Source organism: Apostichopus japonicus, chromosome 9 (assembly GCF_037975245.1).
Source record: "Apostichopus japonicus isolate 1M-3 chromosome 9, ASM3797524v1, whole genome shotgun sequence".
In the NCBI taxonomy this organism is placed as follows: Eukaryota; Metazoa; Echinodermata; class Holothuroidea; order Aspidochirotida; family Stichopodidae; genus Apostichopus; species Apostichopus japonicus.
The window spans coordinates 34,893,807-34,918,479 of NC_092569.1; the positions used below are offsets into that span (position 1 = coordinate 34,893,807).

General features: G+C 34.7%; 1 protein-coding gene across 1 annotated transcript; it reads right to left on the reverse strand.

The window, feature by feature from the left end:
• Nucleotides 1–8,069: 8,069 nt before the first annotated feature.
• On the reverse strand, nt 8,070–24,291 carry LOC139972967 (uncharacterized). Its single transcript, XM_071979284.1, has 8 exons — nt 24,172–24,291; nt 14,664–14,694; nt 13,648–13,820; nt 12,996–13,260; nt 11,914–12,125; nt 10,793–11,098; nt 10,269–10,530; nt 8,070–8,670 (listed from the first exon to the last, which is right to left on the reverse strand). Exons 1-8 carry the CDS (start codon nt 24,289–24,291, stop codon nt 8,312–8,314), a joined length of 1,728 nt encoding a protein of 575 aa, XP_071835385.1. The 3' UTR covers nt 8,070–8,311.
• Nucleotides 24,292–24,673: the final 382 nt, after the last annotated feature.

Genomic DNA, 24,673 nt, shown 5'->3' on the forward strand with positions numbered 1-24,673 from the left:
TCTGGTCGTTCTCGAATTGAATCTACATTCCCCTGGAAAAAGGAAGGATTTACGCCCCTGTACTTACATTAGAAACAACCATATCACACGGTGCATATTCGTTTTGCTGGATTAGGAATGGAAGTTGCGCAGAAGAGCTCAGTCAAAAGGTTGGTTTAGAGACCCAATGATTAGAAGCCTCGTTGTAGGTTATTCAATATGCAAGGTGCCAGTGAACTTTCGGCTAATCAAATGATTTCTTCTCTGGAATTTGTTTGGCCATGATAAAAATCTGTTCAGGTGATGCAGAATTTATTCAGCAGGTGGTTCAAGTCCACCATCAGATAACATTAAGCCACTCACTTTCCAAGAAGAATATCAAACTTTTGAGCACTTAATGTGACTTGATATAGAAAAAAAGGCTAATCCTATGATAGAAATTTTGTATGACAATTGGCAAAGCGATCAATGTGTAAATTAGTAAAGGCATCATAATTGACGCACCTTCGTAATTGACGCATCTATTTAAATTTTGCTAAACGATTCAGCAGGCAACAAAGCAGAGTTACATATTTCATGAGTTTGAATCCACTTCAGGTATATGCTGATCAAATTGTGTTTTTTTTTTTTAAATCTTTTGACATCCTCTCCCAAGTTTTGCACTTATTTTTGGCATTTAGAAATCTTACTTCCTACAAGTAACCAAAATTAACTAAACATGAAACCACTACTCCCAGGGACCTGGTCTGTCTGAGTTGAGAGGCTCAATATCGGGGTATAAAATACTTGACACGGCAGACATTTTGTGGTCAAATTCTGCTCACTATACTCTTGAAGGGGCAATGCCAGTACAAAAAGATATCTTAATGTACAGTTAGCTTGTTACAACAATGTGACAGTATATGTGTACAATTGGTAAACATTTCATAATTTTTCAACAACACATACATTAACACTTAAATGAGACAGTGCCCCCCCCCCCTTGTAAATAAAGAATAGGAGCTGGTGTTGTTAAAGCTCATTACCAGCTTTGTATGGTTAAAACACAAACAAACCCACTGGTGGGACTATGAGGGTTGGAAGAGGGGCAGATTATGTCTCCTTCCACATTTTCCCAGAACTTGAGCAAATTTTCAAATACACAACTAGAAGCCCAAATTTCTCAAGAGGGGTGGGGGCACCCCCTTGTTCCCTCTCTCTCAGGTTTGCCTCAAAACTAGTACTTGGTGTGACCTGTTTTTTTTTCTTAAACTAAGTTATTCGTTTGTGTTTTTTTTTCTAGGAATACATGTGCTGGCTCCAAAAGAGTCTATCTCTTTTTAGCACTGTGGGTGAAATAGACAGTTTAATAGCTATTTTTGGTTAAGTAGGAATATTCTTGGTGATAGATGTTAATTTAAAATGTGCCTATGGACACCGAAACCCATTTATATTGTTAAGTAATGTGTCTGGTAATTTATTTATTAAGCATTAATTGACAGCTGGTAGGTCACTGGACCCCAGATTCTATGGAGTGAAGGGCATAGGGTTGGAGGGGGAAGTTGAGACAAAGGCTAAATTATGAATATTCAATGAACCAACCTTTGTGTTTGATTGGGATAAGGTGGTCATGTGTGAGTTGCCTTGAACAATTATTATAGAATGTATTCTTATTATTATGGGATGTATTCTTATTATTATTATTATTATGGGATGTATTTTAGGAATTATGTGATGGAATAAATAGGGTATGATGGTAGGGGGACAAAGTTAAGAATAGTTACTGAAGCTGAGTTTCTTATAGGTAGAGTAGAAGAGAGGAAGGATTAAGTTTGAGATGGTTGGGCTCGAGATCATAATTATTTTCTAAGACTAACTTCACCAGTATTAGAATAGAGGACTAGTATAAAATTAATTTAAAGTTAAGTGGACACTTGAAGCGTTTTTATAGATGTTTTGTGAATACATGGAGCTTGTTCTTTAAATGGATATTTTATTTAAGTAAACACCTGGAACTGTTTTACATGGAGATTTTATATTCTATAAAAGTTTATCACCCGAAGTTGTAGCCATGGAGGCAGACCTACATTTCATCCTGTTCTAATATCTGGCAACCATACTATTTGTTGTGCTAATTTTCTGTTGTGACCGAACTATAAATCCCCTTTTTAATTCTACGTCCTTGTTTGGCACCGGACATGAAGCCCAGCGACGACCCAACCCCAGTGATGAACAGCCCCTTCTGGAGACCGAGACGCCCCAAGGGGTTATTTTTCCCCGAGTAGCGAGCTACCCAGAGAGCCACCCTACTCCAGAGACGTCACCAACTAAGGGAACCGCCCTCGAGGTTTCCTAATGAGACAACTTCATTTTCAATTACGTTAGGTCTACTCGCGCCGCGATTTTGTTTTTATTTCGTTGGGACCGATAATTATTTTATTTTCCAATAAGTTCAGTGGAGTCGTTATAAAATGTAAGAGCTCCAAAATATGTAAGTTTACATCCCTGGATATAATTTTACATTTTACTTTAAGTTACAAGTAACCCCTTTGAGTTTAAATGCAACGTCCATGTGCATAGTAACATTTCTATTTCTTACCAAGTTGTATCGTCCAGAATAAAGGATACAAAAGTATTGATGTGGTTAATGATTGCTACAGTAAAAATTACATGGTACATGAAGCTGGTAACAAAAATTTACGATATTAATATAAAACTAATCAAACATCGCGATAACTAGTAACGGCATTATAATTAGTTTGATACTCCGAGCTTAGAGGGTCTATTAACAAATTATGTATGTATAGTTTTAATTAAATGTCACTCAATTTGTCAAAAAACAAGTCTTTGGATTGCTTAACAAATTGGGGTTTATTATCATTTTTTCAGAAACTCAGGCGATGTTAAGAATACATTTGGCAAACATTTCTTTTTAAACCGAGTTTTATCGTCAGAGTAAAGGATTAATTACAATGATAAAGGCGGTTAATTATTGCTACGGTAAATATTCCATAGTTTATGAAGCTGGTAACAAAGATTTCCATCTTCATGAAAACAAGTAATCAAATATCACGAAAACTAAAACGGCATTAGGCCTACTTAGAGATTAGACCGGCTATTATGAAGATTAATATACCAAGGTTACAATACTGGTTGTGGGGAGGCTGACAAATATTTGGAAGCTTAGAGCAGATAAAGGCAAAATAATGAGTGTTCTTCTTCAATCATGGGTTATGGGATCAAGTGGATTATGTCTTTCTTTTCCGTAATGGATTAATTTAGGCAGAATTTCAACAATAACAACAATTCCAAAACCCTGATAACTCGAAGAAAAACATGTTTTGTGTTTTTAATATCATGTAAATAGTACCTTCAGATGACATTCAGAAATTGCTAATGTATTTTAAACATGATATAATTTGAGGTTAGAAGCTTCTTACGTTTAATCTTGCATCTGAGTAAATTGAACTAATGTATTAGACACTACAGTCTTGTAATTGTTATTGATGAACTTCGGTTAAGTCCTGTTTAAGGTTCTTGGTAATAACAACAAAGCTGGGCTAATAATTTAATTATGCAAGTTACGAACAAGCGATCAAAAATGATAATGTTATGTAACAGTTACAGACCAAAGTGTTCTAGCGGTGAGGGGTGGTGGGGGGGGGGGTGAAAACCATTAATGAAATGATAGAGATTTGTGACATTGACCATCAAATTACATTCGTTACTCATTTTTTTTTAATAATGTAATTATCAATAGTGTAGCAATCATTACTCAATGTAATTACTCAGTTAGATGACGTTATTAATTTATGACTTCAATGAACAGATCAATGCCCAGTGTCTATAGAACAATCGGATCATTTGCTTAATTGGTTTAAATTGTCTCCAATTATCTCTACAACTGACTATTGACTCAATTTGGAAATCTCTATGGAAAACGTTTATTCATTGAAACCAACGGCAGCAATCAATAATTTCCCTAGATATTTAGATGGTGATATGTGTTACTTCATCAATGTTTGCTTATAGCTTAGGTGCATGCTTGCAGTTACAACGATCGGCAATAACAAGTCCGCCATCAACAGATACATAAACAAAAAGTCGGTACTCCACAACAGAACACACCGGCGAAGATTAAGAAATAGGTCATGTTGTCACTAATATATAATTATAATTGTGCAGCGGAATACTATATGAACAATACTTCCTTATTTATTGTACTACGGCACATCCTGTTTGGGGAATGGAGTATTCTCACATCTGATTTTATAACAATGTCAGCTGTTTCATTGGACGAGGAATATGTATGAACTGTAATATTTACATCCATACTGTTTATCTTATATAAGTGATATTGAAACTTACGAACTGTATTGACAAATTAAAAGGTACATCGTATCATATTTTGCTTTGGCCTAAACCTCTTTTATATTGAACGGCTTAGCTGTAGACGGTTCAAGCGCTTCATGTTACCCTTGCCCGCAGTTCTCAGGTGGTAATGAGGGTTGGTTCCTAACAGTTTTAGCCAACGGATGGCATCGAAAATTGGCAAAATAATAAACAGCAATGATGTATTATATTGGGATAGGCTACTTGATATTACAGCAAGGTGTGATCTGCTTCTCAGAAGGTATCCCTCTTTAGCTATAGTCCTCCTTAGCATAAAAAGAGATTTCTCTAAACAAGTTAACTTTGAGTCAGTAATTGATACTTCTAGTCAAAGTTCCGTGAGTCGTATGGTAATGGATTGTCGTCTTATTAAGAGATCACTGAGAAATCAGATAAATGTGAATACCTACCCACGAGTATTACTATTTTTCTTTTATAAACGTTTCATATCGTCTTAAAGTTCATATCGTTAATATATCGTAGTATAGCGGTTGAATTGGACGTTTTCCGTCGTATTTATTTCAGGTTGGATGTAGTTTTGCTGGGAACAGGCAGCGTTTATGAAACTTAACAGTTCGTCTAGTTAGAATTTTTACTATGACCAATCTCAATGCGAAATAATTGTGTAAAACGGTCTTAGTTTGGCAGTGAGTTCACGAGCTTTTGTCTGGATCGGCTGTTGATATCAATTTGTGTAGTCTCTTCCACCAGTTTCAACATAGATAGGCCTTAAAAGGAGCGTTCGACATTCGTCACGTTTATGATTATGGGACAACTTGAGCAAATCTGGCTAGGCCTGTGAGCAATTTTATGTTGTCTAGGCCAGCAACGGTTGGGTAGAATAGGGTTCGCTAACACAACAATATCAAGAATACCAGTCAGAATACCAATACACTTAAGATGGCAAAACATCTCCTTAATTATTTCTTAAGGCAGTTTGCTTTCTGGCTATCAGTCATAATTCACAAAGTAAAGAACAATTTCAGGAGTTTTGAGACAAGTTTGCTGTTGTTGCCGCTAAGATTTTTGGAAGATGCTCTTACAACCTCAGATTTTCATTGGGTAAAAGATCTTTTTAGGCAGTGTAATGGAGTAAAAGATCGCTTTAGGCAGTCTCATGGAGTAAATTACTCTTCCCGGTGACTTGGCGTTTTTCTTCTACTGCCTCCTTTCCTCCTTTTTCTCTCTTTCTTTTTCCTTCCTTCCTCTCCTTCCCCGCTTCCTCGCGCCCAACGCCCCCTGGATACGCGCCTGGTAGCAGCGATAATTTTTTCGCGCATCAATCTGCAGCTAAAAGACAAGATAAATAACGGGGCAAGTGTACGAAGTCGCGCTAATCGAGTAGCGGTTAAAAGTAGCAGTAAGGTACTGTATAGGCTTACGACTCGCGCACACCTTGCTACAGTGTATTGTATATACCTAGTAATATAAGAGCCATAATGTAACAGAGGCCAAGCTATCTTAGTAGGTGTTTTTACAGACGTTTTATTTCAATTGTTTAAGACTTAAAGTAGGCTTAGCTGCTTATTTATGATTATGCGACAAGTTTTACTTTGTTCAACACATACTTTTGGTGCAAAATTTCATACTGCAAAGAAACATGACTTTCCAATTCGCAATTACGTAGCACCATGTATCTGCCTAACTGCCAAACATTTGTTCATAGAAAGTATTGATGTTGCAGATCTGTACTTTGGAGACTCGAACAACAATCATAGACCTACTGGTAAGTGAAATTTGGCGAATAGAGTTTTAGTCACGGTCGCCAAATAGCGAGGCCTGAAAACCTTCAAAACATAAATTCCCATGGTAGAAATCATGGATACTTTTCATACATGGTATATGGATTGCCATATTGAGTACAAGAAACCTATTGCTTGTGAGGTCAAATCTTTTATAGGTAACCAGAGCTCTAACTCTGAAAAACCTTTTACATGATATCTAACGATGGAAATCGTGGATACCTCTAATACTTTGTGTGTGGATTCATAGCATTGATTAAAATTCCCCTATTGTTTATGGTGGAGGTGTATATAGCCACACACAGTAGACTGACCTGTGTTTATCATGCAATAGTCTTATTGTAAAAGCTAGTTCTGGTTATACTAACAATCAGAAGTCTAGTGCATTGAAGTCATCGAAACCTCAATGCATTTTGCATTCTGGTTTTTAATGTGACAGACCTGTCAGCAGTAAAGAAGAAATTCAGGATTTGATAGATCATTGTCTATTTAAAATGTTTAATTGGGTTGCTTTTTGAAGTAAAAATGTTATTTTGTCATTTTGTTTTTAATTACGTCAGTATTTAACTATTAAGTTTTGGTTATAATAGGGGGCAGCGGAGCTGACAAAGGAAGCAGAAGATGAAGCAGGGAAAGCTCAATAGGCTTTAAAACAAGCCAAAGATACAGAAAAGAGACGAGTGGCCGAGGAAGCTGAAAAAGCGACAAAAGAGTGATACCCTCTAATTTGTTCCCATTTTATCAAACCAAATGTGATCAAAGAAGAGAAATTAATTAGCTTATAATTAGTTTTTGAATATTATATATTTTATTTGTTGCCAAATGTAAAATTGGCCATGACCCCCCCCCCCCCAGATAGAAGAAGCAATGGATGGAATTATACTTTTGCTGTTAATTCATGATAAGGCTAAGCACAATGTTGTCGGTAGATGGGGAGAGTAGGAGGTGGGTTGAAGAGGTTATGGGAGAGAGTGGGGTAATGGGTAAAGAAATAAAGTAAAATATATAGAAGAAGATAAATATAACTTCACAAATTATCCTTTTGAAACTAAACCCATCCAGTGGTCTGGAGAATTGACACACCTTCTTATACTGTAAATGTAGGTATGTACAATATTGTGTTCAAATATGTGTGAGAAACTGAAAAAAAGAGCTTCAAGTTTTGTTTTCTTACCTCATAATGAAAAGTTATCTCATATTTGAAATATTGTTGCAGAATGTTACAATAATATTCTTGTTATCACTCTATGGTCATCTACTTCACAATATTACAAACAGAATAAAAGTCAAAATGTTCGTTACAGAATAAATATTAGGGTTAAACAACTATTTTCTTCCACATGTTTGTTATTGAATTGAGTGGTTTTGACGTGACTGTATTGTGCAGTCCACATGTGCATTAGGTGAGTATTTCAAGCATTACATTATATTATGTGTGGTTTCTTAATTCGGTTTCTTTCCACTGTTAGATAAGGTACTCAATGACGTAATAGGATTTTGTACTTCCTACATTATTAATTTTTCACAAAAAAATTAAACATCTCCAAAATTTAGCGATAGTACATCTTTTTTCAACATTGCGTTATTTTAAGTTGACTATGTACATGAGATTAACAACACTACGTGCAACCACAGAATACTTTGTCTTTTCAGTTGACATGGCCGGTATTAGACGATTTATTTAGGGATATTGTAATATATATATATTTATAAATGTTACCCTATGTTTTGTGAGTAGTTCGACGGCAACCCTGATAATGACTTCATATAAACATATAAGTATTTGAAATGTGTGTTTATATGTCCTAGAAACCAAGAATCGTCAAGAAACAACTTGCAAATGTCCATTTCCAACCAACTATTATTACTTGTGGGGGGGGGGGGGGTTGGGAGGGTGAGGGTTGATCTACGAGGGATGCAACAAATTAAGGAAAATGCACAAGTTTACTTTATTTTATTTTTTATTCTTTTGTGAGACTCAACTATCAAACAACAGTAAGCGGGTAATATTAATAATTTGACATAAATTTCAATTAATATCTTCTCATTCCCTTAGAAAATTAATTAATAATTAATTGTAATTTATGTTGCATTTTCTTATTCTTTCTTGTCTATGGCACGTCCAGCTGTCCGATGATCAAAGATATGTGTCGATTTTTTCTTACTTTCTAAGTAAAACCTGCTATTTTGGGTGATGTGTTATTTAAACAGTGTTTTGTCTACACAGGCCGTATTTTCATATCTGTGTATTGAAGGTTGCATCCATAACTGTTCAAACTAGAACTATACCAGAACATGTGCGTTCCTCGAGTAGAGCCGTCGTAGTCTCCATTGAGGTGAGAATAAGCGCAGTAAGCGCAGTTGTCGCTGCCATCGGGAAACAATTCACAATAGTAACTATGACTGGGACAGTCAGAACGACAGTAAGAAGCAGAATAATCATCCCTACAGCGATAATATTCATAAAACCACCATGCTCCTCTGTGTCTCTCAGCACAGTCGTAGCTGCTCCATCCATCGTTGTCCCGGTCTTTTGTACTGAACGGTTTATTGTTGCTACCAGACAAACTATCATAACCTGCAACAAACAAGAAAGAGTAAATAAATCGGTCATTTTATATACTTTGAACGAATCCAATATCGGATGCTAGATAGAGGGCAGTGCGTTTTTGTCCTACCAACATGAAAACGTCAGTTCCCCGAATGTTGTGTATTTTGTTTTCAATATTTACGATACATAAGGTGGTATTTTGTCTTTGCAAGGGAGTTTTTATATATTTTTGTTGTTGTTCCGTTTGAAATACAGCACCACAACAGGAGTAGAATACAGATGGGGAAACCACTTTAACCAAATACTAGGTTTGGGTTACAAGAGTCGCTAATATCGCTCTTTATTTATATTTATTCATCCGCAAGTATTTACAATACTATTCATTCATTTCACTATTTGATTGTTATTTCTAAGTTCACAACTGATTAGTTTCCTACTCTGTCAAAACTGTAGTTATAAATTTCTTGTTTGTTGAATAATATCACCCTGTTCTACTGTTTACAGGGTATGCAGGGTGTTATAGTCATCGATTGGTCAATTCTTTAACCTATATCTATAACACTGTGTAAGTTTTGTATCTTTCAACCTGAGCTCACACGTTGGACTATAAACGTAGATTGAAATTACACTATATACAAATCATGAAATCAATACTTTTAAGTGAAGAATAGAACCGACATTGTATAAACGGAATTTACTATTAATGTAGTAGCTAATATTTGAGGTTTCGACAAAGTAACCAAAATTCGATGTATTACACTTATGAAAATCTTGAATGATATTGATTATCGTCTTTTTATTATTTAGTTCTTATCGACATGTACTTCTAGTCTCGTACGTATAACTTCTTTGAACAGACTGATTGATTGATTAAAATTTATCGAATCTATACAGACGAATATTTCAAATAAATCATTTTTGATTCCTCTATTTCAATGTTCTATGCATGATAAACCCTAGATGACTTTACACATAACATGATTAAATTTCAATAGCGCCTCAAAGTTTTCACATATGAGAATCATCGAAAATACTTACCACTTAAAGTCACACTATACAGTAACGAGAAGGCACACGTGGCATGCTTCCAGGTACTACTAAAATGATATTAACCCCCTTTGTAAGTTTGAAATGATGCGAGCTTGGTAGACAACAGCGAGCGGCAAGGCAACAGACATTTACGATAATTTTCAGAATACTCGTTTAGGTTGGGATGATAGTGATGTTGAGATTTACTTTCTCTGTGTCAGAAATACATGGACACTGGCTACTATTATAATATCTACTGCCATAGTTTTATATATTGTTAGGTGCTTGTTACGTGCAAACACGGCCAAGAGACTTGTGTTGCCAATGAAAAGCGGATCTTATCGTCTGCTTCTCATGTCTGTACACATTGTATACAGTCCTTAAACCTACGTGAGTTCCAGCTGTACTTCAAACGCGTGAAAGAAAATAGCAATGTTTGGAATTTAAAATTGCTGTGAACCTTGAACTTATATATCATTTAGCCAGGAATGCGGTAGCTATGAGATCAGGACATTAGTTGTTAGTTGCCTCTCCTAATTCACGTAATCGGTCCAGATTTATGTTTGCGTCAATGATTAGAACCATCAATTACTCACCTGTATTTCCCCTGTGTGATCCAACTGATAGTCGATACTTGTCTGCTTCGTTATTAATCCTAAAAGTCGAATAGACGGCGTATTTTGATGATGAGCCGGAGTCCCTTAGATCAATACGAAGCTGGTAAGTTTTCTGGTTGGTCATAGAGTGGATATATTTATTACCTAGCCAGTGGTCATGATTGTTATTACCGAAACCGTTCTTGTAGTCCGACAAACCACGATAAAAGTCAACGTAGGCACTCGATCGTCGCTGGAAAACCTATGAAATAAGAAAAAGTGAATCCAGCTTTATAATCTAGTTATCCGCAAGAGCATAACATTCAACGCCGTTAGATAGTTAACAAAGATATGGATACTGTGAAAGTGAGATAATTTGCAATAGTGTTTTGTTTCTTGATTTTGGTTCTTCCTTAAATGGTCAAGTTCATCTCCACGAGATCTGCAGTGCATCATTTTGAGTAAAGTAAAGTATACTGTTAGGAAGTTAAGAATTTAAATCCTAAAATGTTCGTGTAACTCACCGTCCATCCTCCTCCGTTACTTCCCATCTCACAGTAAACCTGAATGCCGCTTGGCCAACCATCAGGGTAAATGGTGTAAACACCATCACTGCGTGTACCGGAAACATAAAGCTCGTGGCAATCTTTTGGGAGGCTTGTGCACGTCACTCCGTCCCCTTGGTAGTTTGTATTGCAGTAACATTTACGGACACCACTCTTCGTAGCACAGGTTGCGTGACTACCACACTGGTAACTCTCATCTACAAGCCGGTTGTTCCTACAAGTTGATTTCCGTGTACATCTTGAATTGATGTAAAAGTGGCCCTCCTAATTTAAGATATACAGCAAAAAGAAAAAATTACAACTAAAATGAATTATGAATTTGCGGTTGTCACAGTGAAATGTACAGGATTTCAACGGTAGGTGGCCAATGATAAATCCTCTCGAATGATCTAGGAATAGGTATGACCTTTATGAAAGTTTTATAAAGTGTTTGAAGCCAACTCCGATGTAGGGAGCGAAGAGATCCGCCTTTATAAAAAGTGTCTGCAAATATTGCATTCAACGGCTTATTGCGACTATATATTAGGCCTACAAATAATTCTAACCGCAAGACTGTGAAAAAAGTATCTATGGATGTTTGTGTCAGGCGTATGAGTGGATGCACACTTGTAGGGAGTGGCCTCGTGATTCCTGACTAAACGTAATACTTCCCTCGACTGACAGTTTTGACTTATCTGGAGACCCCCCCCCAAAAAAAAAATGGGTAAACGGCCCCTCCCCAACCAGGATGCACGCCACTCGATTATCTGTAAATGTAATGTTTTTATTGACAAGTGGTCTTTGAAGCCAACTCCGATGTAGGGGTCCACGGGGTTTGCCATGAAAAGGTAGCATGTTGCATTTTTGTCAAATGTTGCATTAAAACGGCCTATCGCGACTATACATTAGGCCAACAATTGGTTCTCACCATAAAACTATCGTTAGTAGTATCCGTGCATTTTTGTGTAAGGTTTATAAGGGAATGACATCTGAAGGAGTAGTCTTGTGCTTCCTGACTAAATGTAAGTAAAATATTTGCTTCTTATTATGTGGAAAAAATCATTAAGAGCAAGCACTTAAAATGAAAGAACCGTACTGACCATTAGTACACCTCCTTTGTCAGCAACGAAGCAGTTGCATTGGTTGAGAGGGATGCATTGTTCTTGCTGTCTCAGATAATCACCGACACAAACACATTGCTCTGATTTTGTGCGAGAGGTAGCTGAGATGCAAGTATCAGGGTCGTCACAAGTCCTCTCACAGGTCTCATCGCTAAATATCTCATTGGCTGGACACCATTCAGGGATTGTTCCTAGAGAACAGGGAAGAAAAAGAAATGAAAATAATAGTAACCTGGTACAGTCACGACAAATATGACATGTGGCATAGAATAGTCTGTCTTCATTACTTAAATACGTAGTTGTCAGAAGGTTAAAGGAATGGAACATACACTCAGAAGCTGCTCGAATAAATGTAGAACATTTTAAATAGGTAGTAGCCGTTCCCTAGTCACATTAATATTAATATTTATTCTGATAACGAGATAAAATACACCATCATTTGTTGTGCAGTTAGTCTGAAACCAGGTTGTCATGGCTTGTTTCTGTTTCCGAGTTCTCTCGGTGTAAGTATACTGCTTTCTGACAACAATGATAATTAATAACAACATTAAATTTCTTTTCGTTGGTTGTTCTGATCAAACTGGGAGATGAACCTGGTATAATTGTAAACGTTCTGTTGTACTAACGTTAGGAACGGTTCCTAGTTCAGAGCCACGGTTGGTTTGAGTACGAAGCAGCCTTGTAGTGAGTGCGTAATCACACCGTTTGGCTAATGGAGGCATTTTGGAATTCTAGTATGGACACTGATGCAAAATTAAGTGTTTAAACTCGCACTAAAAGCTTTTACTTGCACTCATATCATATCATATTGTAATTGCCACGATATGTATTGTAGCGCCGTTGTACTAGCTGATATACTATATGTATACTCGTACTATAAATATTGTAGCAGTTTCTTCAAAACATATTTGACATGCCAAATTTACTTCCAAAAGATATCTTCGTTTTCAGAATAAACCTTTCATTTTCTGCACGTTTACGTTTGACATTTAATGAATGATCACGATTTTTTTTTTATTTTGTTCTGCTTTATATTTAATAATAATGTAAAAGACACTTACCATCTGATCTTTCGAATGTTCCCAAACTAGATATATAATAATCCCCCCATTCATCTGAAATACGAAACTCATCGTATGTTACATGGTAAGTTTCTCCAGCAACGTTCTCAAAGTCCATTCGCAGTTGGTATCGCTTTTGACTTGTTAAGACGGCAATTTTGTCATTTCCGATCCAAAAGTCACTCCCTAGAAAGCCAAAGCCATTTCTAAAGTCTTTCCAACTTCTACTAAAATTTACAGAATCCGATCCTCGTCGCTGTAATACCTTCAAAGAATATCAAAGAAATTAAGCGTTAACTAGGACGTGATTGAATTATTATTATTTGTTCCCTACTGCAATGCGATTTGTTGCTCACAGCTATTACACAGAAATACTTATACTTATATTTCTAACTTCAGTTTGTAGTTTGGGCTAGATGTTTGCAGTTCCCTTGGAAGAAGAACTACACTGTACCTAAGTACAATCTGGTACTTAAATTCAACAATATTAACAATAATTGATTCAAACTTTCGTTTCTAATAAAAAAGCGAGATTCTATTTGAAATAATGACTTTGTATTGCATCGCTATATATTGCTGCAATCAGAATCTGAAGGAAATTTGTACAAAACTATTTAAAGTTGAAAAGAAGACATCAAGTAATCAGCCATACCGTCCATCCACCAGTATCAAGATCATTATCACAGTAAGCCTCAAACGGTTCCGGATGGCCATCTGGTTTAATAAGATACACTCCAGATGTATTGTGGGTAGAGGAACATGCATTCGATACTTCTTTGCAATCTCTCGGATACGCAGGTTGTTGAAAAACAAAGTATGAAGAACCTGGATGGAAAGTAAGCAAAGTTATCATTTATTGTGACTGAAAAATCATTTTAGCTAACAAAAAAATCGCCTAAGATGCTTTATCTCAATTTTTTCTTTCCACCCAGGGGTTAAATGGGTACATGTGAGGTAACTTGTCATTAGGCGCAATATATAGCTGCAGCTGTCTGGTTGGATTGTCTCTGGGCCAGGATATCATTGAACAGGGGTAATATAACGTCTGTAAAGCTCTTTGAAACCTATCGCTGTTTAAAAGCGCTACATGAACCGAATGTTATTAATATTATTATTTTTACAATAAGACTTTTTAGTTAATTGTAAGCGAATTAAGGCAATACATCAGTTTAAATATCAACTATTACTCAACTACCATATAGTCGAAGATATCACGACTAACATCTAATGAGGTAATCATTATTGAATTCTCAGATGTAACTGTTTTGAATCATTATATGTGATTAGTTTTCAGCCTGCAATGGAAATTTGAATTTCTTTTTAACCAAGCTTCCGTAGTTATCAATCATATCCAAGTGAAATCAAAAGACTTACGAAAACAGGCAAATCCCTTTTGTTTAATGTACCTGAGAAAATATCGATGTGGGACGTAGGATAAAAAAAGATCGAAAGTATACTACTCAGTGGAAATCAACCTCGAAATAGATATTCGGAAATAGTAACACGATTGAAAAACAAAACGTCAAGAGCGACCATTACAAAGCTAACATTTCCAGCCACTCAAGTTGCCCAACTGAGGTGTTAACGTTTACAATACATAAGTGATATAACTTACAGAGGTTACTTCTTATTATAAGATAAATCATATGATATAAATAATACACCTACCTGAAGATCTTCCCTCGGCACTGACGATTATCTGTGTAATAAAATATATTGACTGAATACATTACAAGACATACAGAGTATTGCAGTCAACGGAAAGTAGGACAGATTAAATCTAATGTTAATCAAACCAGTTTGAGGGAAAGAACTTTTCGCAAACTGGTCCAAAATATGTTAGTTTAAGAGTAAAGTCGATTTTTACTTTGGTTAATTCTCTGGATCACCACTTTCAATGATATTTTTCTTTTGTCTATATTTCATATCGAAAGCACAGGTCAATGATCACTTAGAGAGTACAACTTTCTTCAAGGAAACATTATAGTACTGGCATTTTTCCGGTTTTACAGCCACTCTGGCCCATGATACGTACGTGAAGAACAAAGGCAATAGCTGGCTGCTTCCCTTAACAGCTGTGTTGCAATTGCCTAATGCAGACATATGTTCTTTGTTCAAGTTATATTTTGACATTAAAACATTCTTTTGAAAAGTGTCATTTTACTTGTAAGGTAAGTTCATATCCATAGATGTGTATATCTTACTAACTAAACAATTGTAGCAGCGCTGCAGAAGCTCAGCTAAGCTTCTATTTGAAATCATATTTCTAGTGTTGTGCCGATATTGCCAATATCGGTCCTGGCCGATATCCGATATTTCAATCTCAATATCGGCCCCATACCGAAACCTACAATTTCTAAACAGACATAATGAATGTCAAATCGCACTTTAAGTCATACTTTAATACATAAAGTATCAGAAATATAATCGCCTATCGTAAAATAATATATTGCACAACTCATAGACAGTAACCACTTGACAATTCCTTTGTGCCTATTCTATAACATTTGCCCTAACCTCTTTTTAACTGAATGATCATAGTCCCCATCAAGATGGCAACCGTTTGCTAGCATTTTGTTCTTGGAAAAACATAAGTCCATTCTTCCTGTTACTTCTGTTGAACGATTCGTTACTCTGTTTGACCCACTACGCTAAAAATTTAAGCTGCAAGTCTTATACAAAATGTCGTCACATAGAGCCACGAATTTCTTAGCAAAATATGACATCGAGTTATGAATAAAACTGACTTCATGAAGAAAAGACATGAGCGTATCCTAGCTAAGAACTTTCACTACTCTTAGTAATTAACAGAACCAAAACCACAATAGTTTCTTTATTTTTTTTTAACTTCCGTAAAAAGTATATTCTACCATTTGCCGGCTATACTGACAACTAAGCTTAGCCAAAATTAGCATTAATCGTTAACCAACCGAAAACAAATTGTGATACACAAACTTGATTCTCAAAATACAATCTTTTCAACAGTTATGTTCTAACAAAATGCATCCATGATACTCCTTGCAGCTTCTTAAAAGATACACAATTTTTGGAATGATTCAGTAGGGGGTGTCCAGGTGTTATAAATGTTATTCTCAGCTGAAGACTCAGATGCACTGTGCAAGTTAGTGTGATAAGCTACTACTGTATTTATATACATAAAGTCACATAGACTTGTAAAATTTACTTTAAAGCGCTACAAAGACTGCTAAATACGTAGCGTTAGGTAGCCTGACTGGTAGGCTTACAGATTATTATATCATTAGAGCGGTAAATATTTTCAGAACTTGCGCCGTGCTAGTTTGACCAGCTAGAAAAGTTTCATAAATCACAGCAATAAACATGAAGTGGCTTTGTTGTTGGGAAAGACGAAGCAAATGATCAATATCGATTTGCCGTTATTGGCAATGAGGCTAAATTCTACCGATACAAATATGCAGCCGATATTGCAATATCGGCTGATTCCGATATCAGAAACGATTATCGGCGCAACATTAGTTTTAATTGGCACTAAAGATCAGTTTATCCATTTTTGTTTGTTTGAAAGATATGTCATAGGCAGGATAACGATGTCAATTCCTTTCCTCCTATCCCTTATTTTTCTTGCCTTATGCTCCTTCTTATAGCATACATAGTTCTTTATAATGATGGAAAGTTGAATTTCTTCAAAGTGGAAACACTGTCACGAGCTTAATATGAACAATTGATTGTTGTACTTATTGCTAGGAATAAACTATGCTCTATTGCAAGACAAAGAACCAACAGCATTGCACTTCGTAGTTTATGTTCATGCAGTGATAGAACGAAAACGTAAAAAAAATATATATATATTCCTCTGATAAACCTGGTAAATGTTGTGGATATCACGTTTGAACTATGCTGACCCAAAATTGCTCACGAAAATTGTTCACATACCATAATAGAACGGCCTTAAACTTCTTACAATCGACGAAGCACAGCAAAATGATTAAGAGCAGAAATTGGAATTGGCTCCAACAATATAAGTCATTCTCACACGTATTACACACACACAAACTGTGAAAAGGGTCAAATTGGAAATCTGTTGTCCTTTTACAGAGAATAACATCGAACTAGATTGGACTTGATCAAGTCTCCCACTGGCGGAATTATATCCCACAATGACGGGAAGTTAAGATGGAAGACATTTGGCTACTCACATCAAAACGCATGCTGGTCATGCATACTGAAATATTGCGAAACAAATAACATGATCATTGCATATGATTGTGGCCCATATTTCATTATAAGTGAAATCTTTACAGAAGCCCCTGTTTTGAACCCTCACATGACGACAAAAATATTCTTCCTGTACATTTTTGGTTCACCGCCATTCAAACTCTTATCTACCATGCAAAATGTAAAACAACCTTAGTAACGCTACTTCGACAAATCTACGTGGTGCAGTAAGAAGAATCGACGTTTAGCATTAAAATTGTATCTTTTATAACATGATAATCATGATGATGATAAAAATTGCAAGAAATAAAGAATGTCAACAGAAAGGACAAACTAAAAAGAGGAAGTTACGGAAGACACGAGGAATTTAATCTTCTTTTCTTTCAGACCAAGTCATTCATGACCAAAATTCCATAACGTGATATTGCTCTGCCATAGTGGATAAGATTTGAACATATACTCGGCTTTAAATTTGTAAAAGTATGAAAGATCGGAAGCAGCTTAAACAAACACATGTATTTGTGTTTGTTAATTCCAAATAGTAATGACATAGACATGTTAGAACAGCCGAGCATATGACAGTTCACATTTTATGAATTGACGATGTTATCTGTCAAGACAAAAACATATTGTATAGCATCTCCAGTAGTGAATTTATACAATTCTCTAAATAAACCAGAGAACAATCTTTAGATCAATATGAATAATAGAAGAATATGGCTCTAGATACAGAAAATAGTATCACACTACCTAAAGTCATGAAAAAAATTAAAATCTACATTTTATACTTTGCTGTTGCCAACAGAGTAAAGTGCACGGTATAATACTATCTCCACAAAAAGATTGATGCGGTCAAGGCGATTTGTTTGGGATATAGCCAACGTTTTGTTGTCGTCGATAATGTTATTCAGGAAGCACAGACGGTGTTCGACGTCATTGTTTTATCTGTATGAAAAATTGTGTTTATTAACCAAACGCTGAGTATGTTTGTTCCTTTGAATACAGTGCTCGTTCGAACGATAACCACAAATTATGATAAAAAGGAATTTAATTAGATATCCTTCAACATATAAAGCGAATTATTACCATACAGTGAGTAATGATAAATGTTATGATTATAATACTTTCTAGTTTTTGCAACGTGTTAGAAAAAGAGACCTTTAAATACAGTGTAATGTATTTTATGTTGTTTAATTTCTAAAAGTCTATCATCGATGGTTTTGTTAAGTATAGGGAGTTTCCTTTGTATACTGAATTATATTACATGTTACGAAACGTTACGTTTTGTACTTCACCGAATAGCCACATCAGAAAGGGAGGGTGTAAGTCCACTGATTGAGGGCAGCGAAGAGCGAGAGTATGGGTGGGGAGCGGTGACTACTTCCATCGCATACATATTATAGATTGAGTACATTTTCAGTGGTCCTATTATAAGTAGTCTGGTCATTAAGTATGAAAGACGACATGCATGAGAATATCTTCGCGTTGGTTTTACATTTAATTACTGTATTTCAAATTTAGACTATTAAACGTTACAAGAACGTTTACATTATCGCCACGACTTAAATGAACACATTGTGTGAAAATCAAAATAAACTACGGTATTTGTGGTTAGAGAATATAACTTAAAGGATCTGAATGATTATCTGTCTTTCTCGTAGTAGTCTTTTTCCAGGTAATACGTTAACACATAATACACTATTTCGCACAGTTTTAGTTAATATATGCAGTAGATATTTAGTTCTTTGCATGGTGAACTAGCCTTAAATATTCCAATATTTGACAGAAAACATCACTTTGGATTGTCATTAGAATGTTGGTGAACTGGATTGTGTCAACGTTTTTTTTTAATAAAAATGAAATGTAATTTAATTTTGGTGAGAATTTTCTCACTCCAATTATGTTGTATTCCTATTTCTCTGTTTTTTTACTGTTATAGATTATGTCTTAGTAAATAAAGAAAAAAAGACAAACAAAAACAACAAAGCTATAAATTGAAAAGTATAATTATTTAAAAGACGATCAACTAGAAGAAGAATCATTTTATTTTTTAAAAAGTATATAAACGTTCTCTGCATCTACACTGAGTTATTCCGCTAGTAATATTAGCCTTTAGTGTTTTTCGTATGATCGGGTGAAATTTTAGATTTGCCTTGCGCACTATGTCCAGAATACAGCCTAAATTTGAAGCTATAATGTAACAAAACTGATTAAATGGAAAAAATATACAACTCCTCCGTGCAATTGTCTTTATATGATAAGGCATTTATGCAGCTTTTTTTGTCTTATTTTTTTGTCTGGATTGATTACACAAAGACTAACGAAACATCTAACTACGATTTTATTTTGAGTATGATTTTATAACGTCTATTCCATTGGTAAGAGACTTTCAATCGTTTTAATCTTCTAATTTATTCAAATTACAGATCGTCTAATAACAGTATCAATTTTAAACAATGTTCTTACAATAATATTAGTTGTAATTATTATCACTAAATCGTTAACGTCGTTGCACATTTTATTATAATAGCGCGACACGTTAATTAGGAATACACAGTTAATCAAGTCGCACACATTCGACAAATAATGCGATACTTTACAGGTGTTTCATTTTAACTCACAAGAATCAAAAATAAAGTAAAAACAGCTTAATGTTCATAAAAGTACGTTAAAAGAAAAGGTATGTTACTTTTTCTTAAATTAATTAATTGAATGCCATATGACCATATATGGGGATGTGCACATTTTCTGTTACTGTTTTAGTTAGCTAACGATATCTAAATATATCTCAATTAAGTTTCCCATTCGGAATCAAAATCTTCTTTTTTCCTTTTAATTTCCCTCTTATCTTGGCATTGTAATACGACATTAGGTATGAGTCGGTATCAAGGAGTTACCTTTGGTCAAGTTATATTACTTCTCGACATAATCATTAACGAATTCAGCCTCATTTAACTGTCACTTTAAAAAAAAGTTTTTCTTTACAAACTTTATCATTTCAAATAAAATAAAGGAACATGCCTTACAGTTGTTCTGCTCTAATATCCGTCATATTTAGAATAACGGATTATTGGGATTATATTTCTTTGGAATCTCTTACAATATATAGCGTAACTGAAGGAAATGAGAAACACAAAAAGAGAGAAAAATTAGAAGCTAGCCACTTAAACCGCCGGAGACATTTTCATGATCGCGTATCATACCATGCTTTAATGTAAGCAATTTGAAACCAGAACGTACTACCTGAAAAATAGCATTTGTTATTTTTCTGGCTTTGTGGAAGTATTTTATCTTTGATAATTCGTTCTGCGATAAATCCGTGTAACCTAAGTTTTCTATTTTTAGCATTAATTTAAGTTTCCATAAATTAGTTTTAAATTAGATTGACGTGTACACCAGTTGGATTTATTGTTATTCAACTTTGTTTCCTTGAATAATATGATATTTTCAAATACATTTCAAAGTACCTTTTTTTTGTTGAAGACTGTTTTTTAAAACTTTGGCACACATATAACGATATCTATTAAAGAGATCTCTATGAGCATGTAAAGGAAGTAAATATGTAGGTGCTCTTTAGAAATTTATATCTGAAACTTTCGTGTTTGGATGATAGTTCAAACAATATAATCAAACGTACAACTGAGCATTTCTTCTAATTTGATTAAACCTGAACAACAGTTTCAAGTTATAGATTTCTGATTTAAAGGATGTACCTTGTCATTATAGTTTGTCTACTGTAGTTACCCAATTAAGCATCTTTGTGATTGGATTATCACATAGAAATTGTTTTGTTTTAGATTAGTTAACGCATATGTTGCTTTAATGTATTCATCAGGATAACTCGGACAAAGACGAGCAATAAAATGTCTGTTCGGAAATCATATCAAAATAACAGAGCTGACAAAGGAAGTTGCCTTTACGCAGATGAAAACCAAATAATTCGTATGTAGTTTATATCGACAAATAAAAGCAAGGCATTATCACAAATATAAAGAAAACATTGAAAACATTTAACTATACAAAGCTTATCGAATATCGCTCTGTTTCAAAAGGGAATCTCATGATTGGATTTTTAATAAGAAGAACTTTTGTTTTTTAAAGTTATTGTATAGTATTAAGTTATCGCTGAAATAAATGAATTTCTTGTTTTTAGTTATCGTACTCGTAGCCAATATTATGTATATATATATGGAGTATACATTTATGAGCTAGAATGATTTACATTTGAATTTAAGCTCACTAATTGTTAATATGAATGGAGTGTTGTAACGTGTTGGTATGGATCTGTGAAAGGTAGGGTTGGCTATTGGAGGGAAACCTTGTGAACAGATGTGCTGTAAAGGATATGTTGGGAACGATATACTCATAAGTTTGAAAAAAGGATTACTTTTTCCTGGCCTTATCACGAAACTTGATTGACTTTGAAAAATTGGTGTGTAACGAAAACACGTTTGAGATGTATGAATGAGCTTTTCTTCTAAGTATTTTACATGTGAGCAAATTTTAAAGAATACTGTATATAAGCAAAGAAGAACCGATTAGAGCTAATCTTTTGTTTTTATTCCAATATATGTGGTTAAATTAAAAGACGTTTCGTTATTTTTATCGAAACACTGCTGTCGTTTCGCGAAGTTAAAAATTCTGAGTATTTCTAATTGAAGGCCTTCTAACTGTAATTTATCAGGATTTTTTATCGATATTTTCCTATTATTTCGAAGACGCTAACTCTTCACTTTGTCACATAATTTAACATTAACAGAGTTAGCTCAACAACACATTGATGCAACTTATGTTATTTTTTTCGAAACAGAAAATATTCAATGGAGTAAAATATAAAATATATTAAACAATAGAAAGACTTACCATTTCTGTTCCAAACGAGTTCCAAATCGTCAAAACAGTCAAACAAACTTTGAAACACTTCTCCATGATTTCGAGTTTGTATAAATGACATGCGAAAATATGTTCGATGAAGTGCAAAATGGCAAATGACACAGGGTATCTATTTAGGGGTTACCAACACCCTATTGAAATGACCGTAGTAGTATGGATGTCCATTAATGCCATCATTTTATTTGAAATATGATTTGGTGAACAGCTTATACAAATGTGCTGCACATCTATGGTATTATTGGCTTGTGTGTAAAGAAGACTATTCGACATGCGCAATCCAACTTAATATTATTTACAGCTATATATATCTTGAACTTTCAGTCAATAGTGCAGTAAGCTTCAGTTGCATTTATGTTAAGTTGTCCTTGTTCCGATAAATACAGCATACCACCTACTGTATGCTTATTGACTATCGTGCCTCTAGTTCCAACGACAGCAACGGTATTGCAATTCAATCAATGTAAATGTATTTGTTTTTAAACGAATATTAATTACAATGATCACTTTTAATCTACAATACATTTAGTGTGGTTTATGTTAAAGTTATGTAGTTGTGTGCCAAACGTCAATGCTAGTAAGCCGATGAAATTAGTAGGAATGTTGATTTACTTGTTCTGGTTAAGCTGCTATTACCGATATTTTAAGAAACATGTATGAGTGATTATTTTAGCTAAGTTACTTCGCTTTTGGTTGGAAGGCAAAATTAAAGCAGTATCGAAAGGACAGGAAGTGATACTACTAATAAGCACTATATAACATGCATGAACTAGTACAATACATCTTATATACCGTGAAATTTACGGTATGATCTATCGTATACTATCAATATGTATGTACAAATATCTACTTAACACAGTTTGGAACATTCGAAGTTGGTCAGTGGTACGCTATATGAACAATACTTCCTTGTTTTATGATGCCTACGTGACATCCTGTTTGCGGAATCGAGTATCCTCACATCTGATTGAATAAACATTTCATCTGTTACACTGGGCTTTGACTAATTTGTTTATTGACTGTAAGAATTACATCAATAATGGCTGTAAATTATAAGGAAAAATATTTTTCATTTATATAAGATATTTAAGTGGTTCATTTAACAGTGGCCCCCATTTCTCAGGAGGCCCGAGGGTTGGTTACGAACAGTTTCGGCCAACGGAGACAACTGTCAGTGATGATTTTGCATGAATAATTATATGAGTACCAGCACCTCTACGCCATAGTATTATTTAGCTGACAGTGGCGTAGCCAGAGGTAGAGGAAAAACTGTCCCTCCCACACACAAAACATTTTCAAGGGCCAAAACTGGGACGGCAAGGAAAATTAACCAAAGAAAATAAATAGCTATCATATATGATACTGGTCCGGTTACTTTATGTTACAGCGCAACGTTAAGACTGCTTCTCAGGAGGATTCTCTCTTTAGGTATATGCCCACTAAGCACAGAAATATGTTTCACTTCGAGTCAGTTATTGACATTTCTAGACAAAGTTCCGTAAGTAGTACGGCACTGGATTTTTGTCTTTAATAAAAGATTACTGAGAAATCAGATAAATGTATATACCTACCTACGAGTATTAATATTTATTTGTAAATGTTTGATATCGTTAATATATACAAGACCGTAGCAATTGGGACCACGGGAAAAAGTAACTACCCCGTTCCCAAAGTTTCTTGCAATATTTAACACTTTATAACACACTTTAATGTAGTTGAAGTCATTGTAATGATAGTGTCATATTTTTCTAAGACAGAAAACTATCACACAGGCGAGTGGCACTCAACCCTGTAGGCCTCACCCATTAAGCCTCTCCCTGTACGGACGTCAAACAAGTTTGTGTCCCTTAAATGCGAATTGTCTTACGTAGTAGAGGCTGCATTGCTTATTCAAGGTCATATCAATACAAGCGTCAATTCAGCCGTCATCGTAGTAATGCAATTCACGCACATTCCGTGAATCGGTCTGAAATAGTAGAGGAATTTAAAAATCGAAATATTCTTTGTCAATGCCTGGCACGAATATAAAATAAACATAAGTAAAAACAAATTGATACCTTTTTCAACTAGAAGAAGAGTCATGGATGCTAACCCCAATAAAATACGCCCTGCGGCAGCTACCAAAGTGAAAGGCATCCAGTCTGCTTTTCACTTGGAACAATTTCTTGATGTCAGTGGTGCGGCTGCTGCATTCTTTGCAGTTAGTGTCCATTCTTTGCACATATATGTATATATATATATATATATATATATATATATATATATATATATATATATATATATATATATATATATATATATATATATATATATATATATATATATTTATATATATATATATATATATATATATATATATATAGGCTAGATATATATATATATATATATATATATATAGGCTATATATATATATATAGGCTATATATATATATATATATATAGGCTATATATATATATACAATGGTTCAAGGCGTCCATACACACACAGTCGTTATGATAGAACATATTTAGTATATATATAGTACAAACCATTGTACAATTGTGCTATGAAACCAACTGTTGCTGGTACTATATATATATATATATATATATAT

Excerpts from the sequence above, each read along its gene's own strand:
- LOC139972967 (XM_071979284.1), bottom strand. The coding sequence starts at position 24,291 with ATGGACACTAACTGCAAAGAATGCAGCAGCCGCACCACTGACATCAAG. Across the intron at positions 14,695-24,171 it reads GCAGGGCGTATTTTATTGGG|ATAATCGTCAGTGCCGAGGG; the intron begins GTTAGCATCCAT and ends TTTATTACACAG. Across the intron at positions 11,099-11,913 it reads ACAAAGGAGGTGTACTAATG|GAGGGCCACTTTTACATCAA; the intron begins GTCAGTACGGTT and ends ATCTTAAATTAG.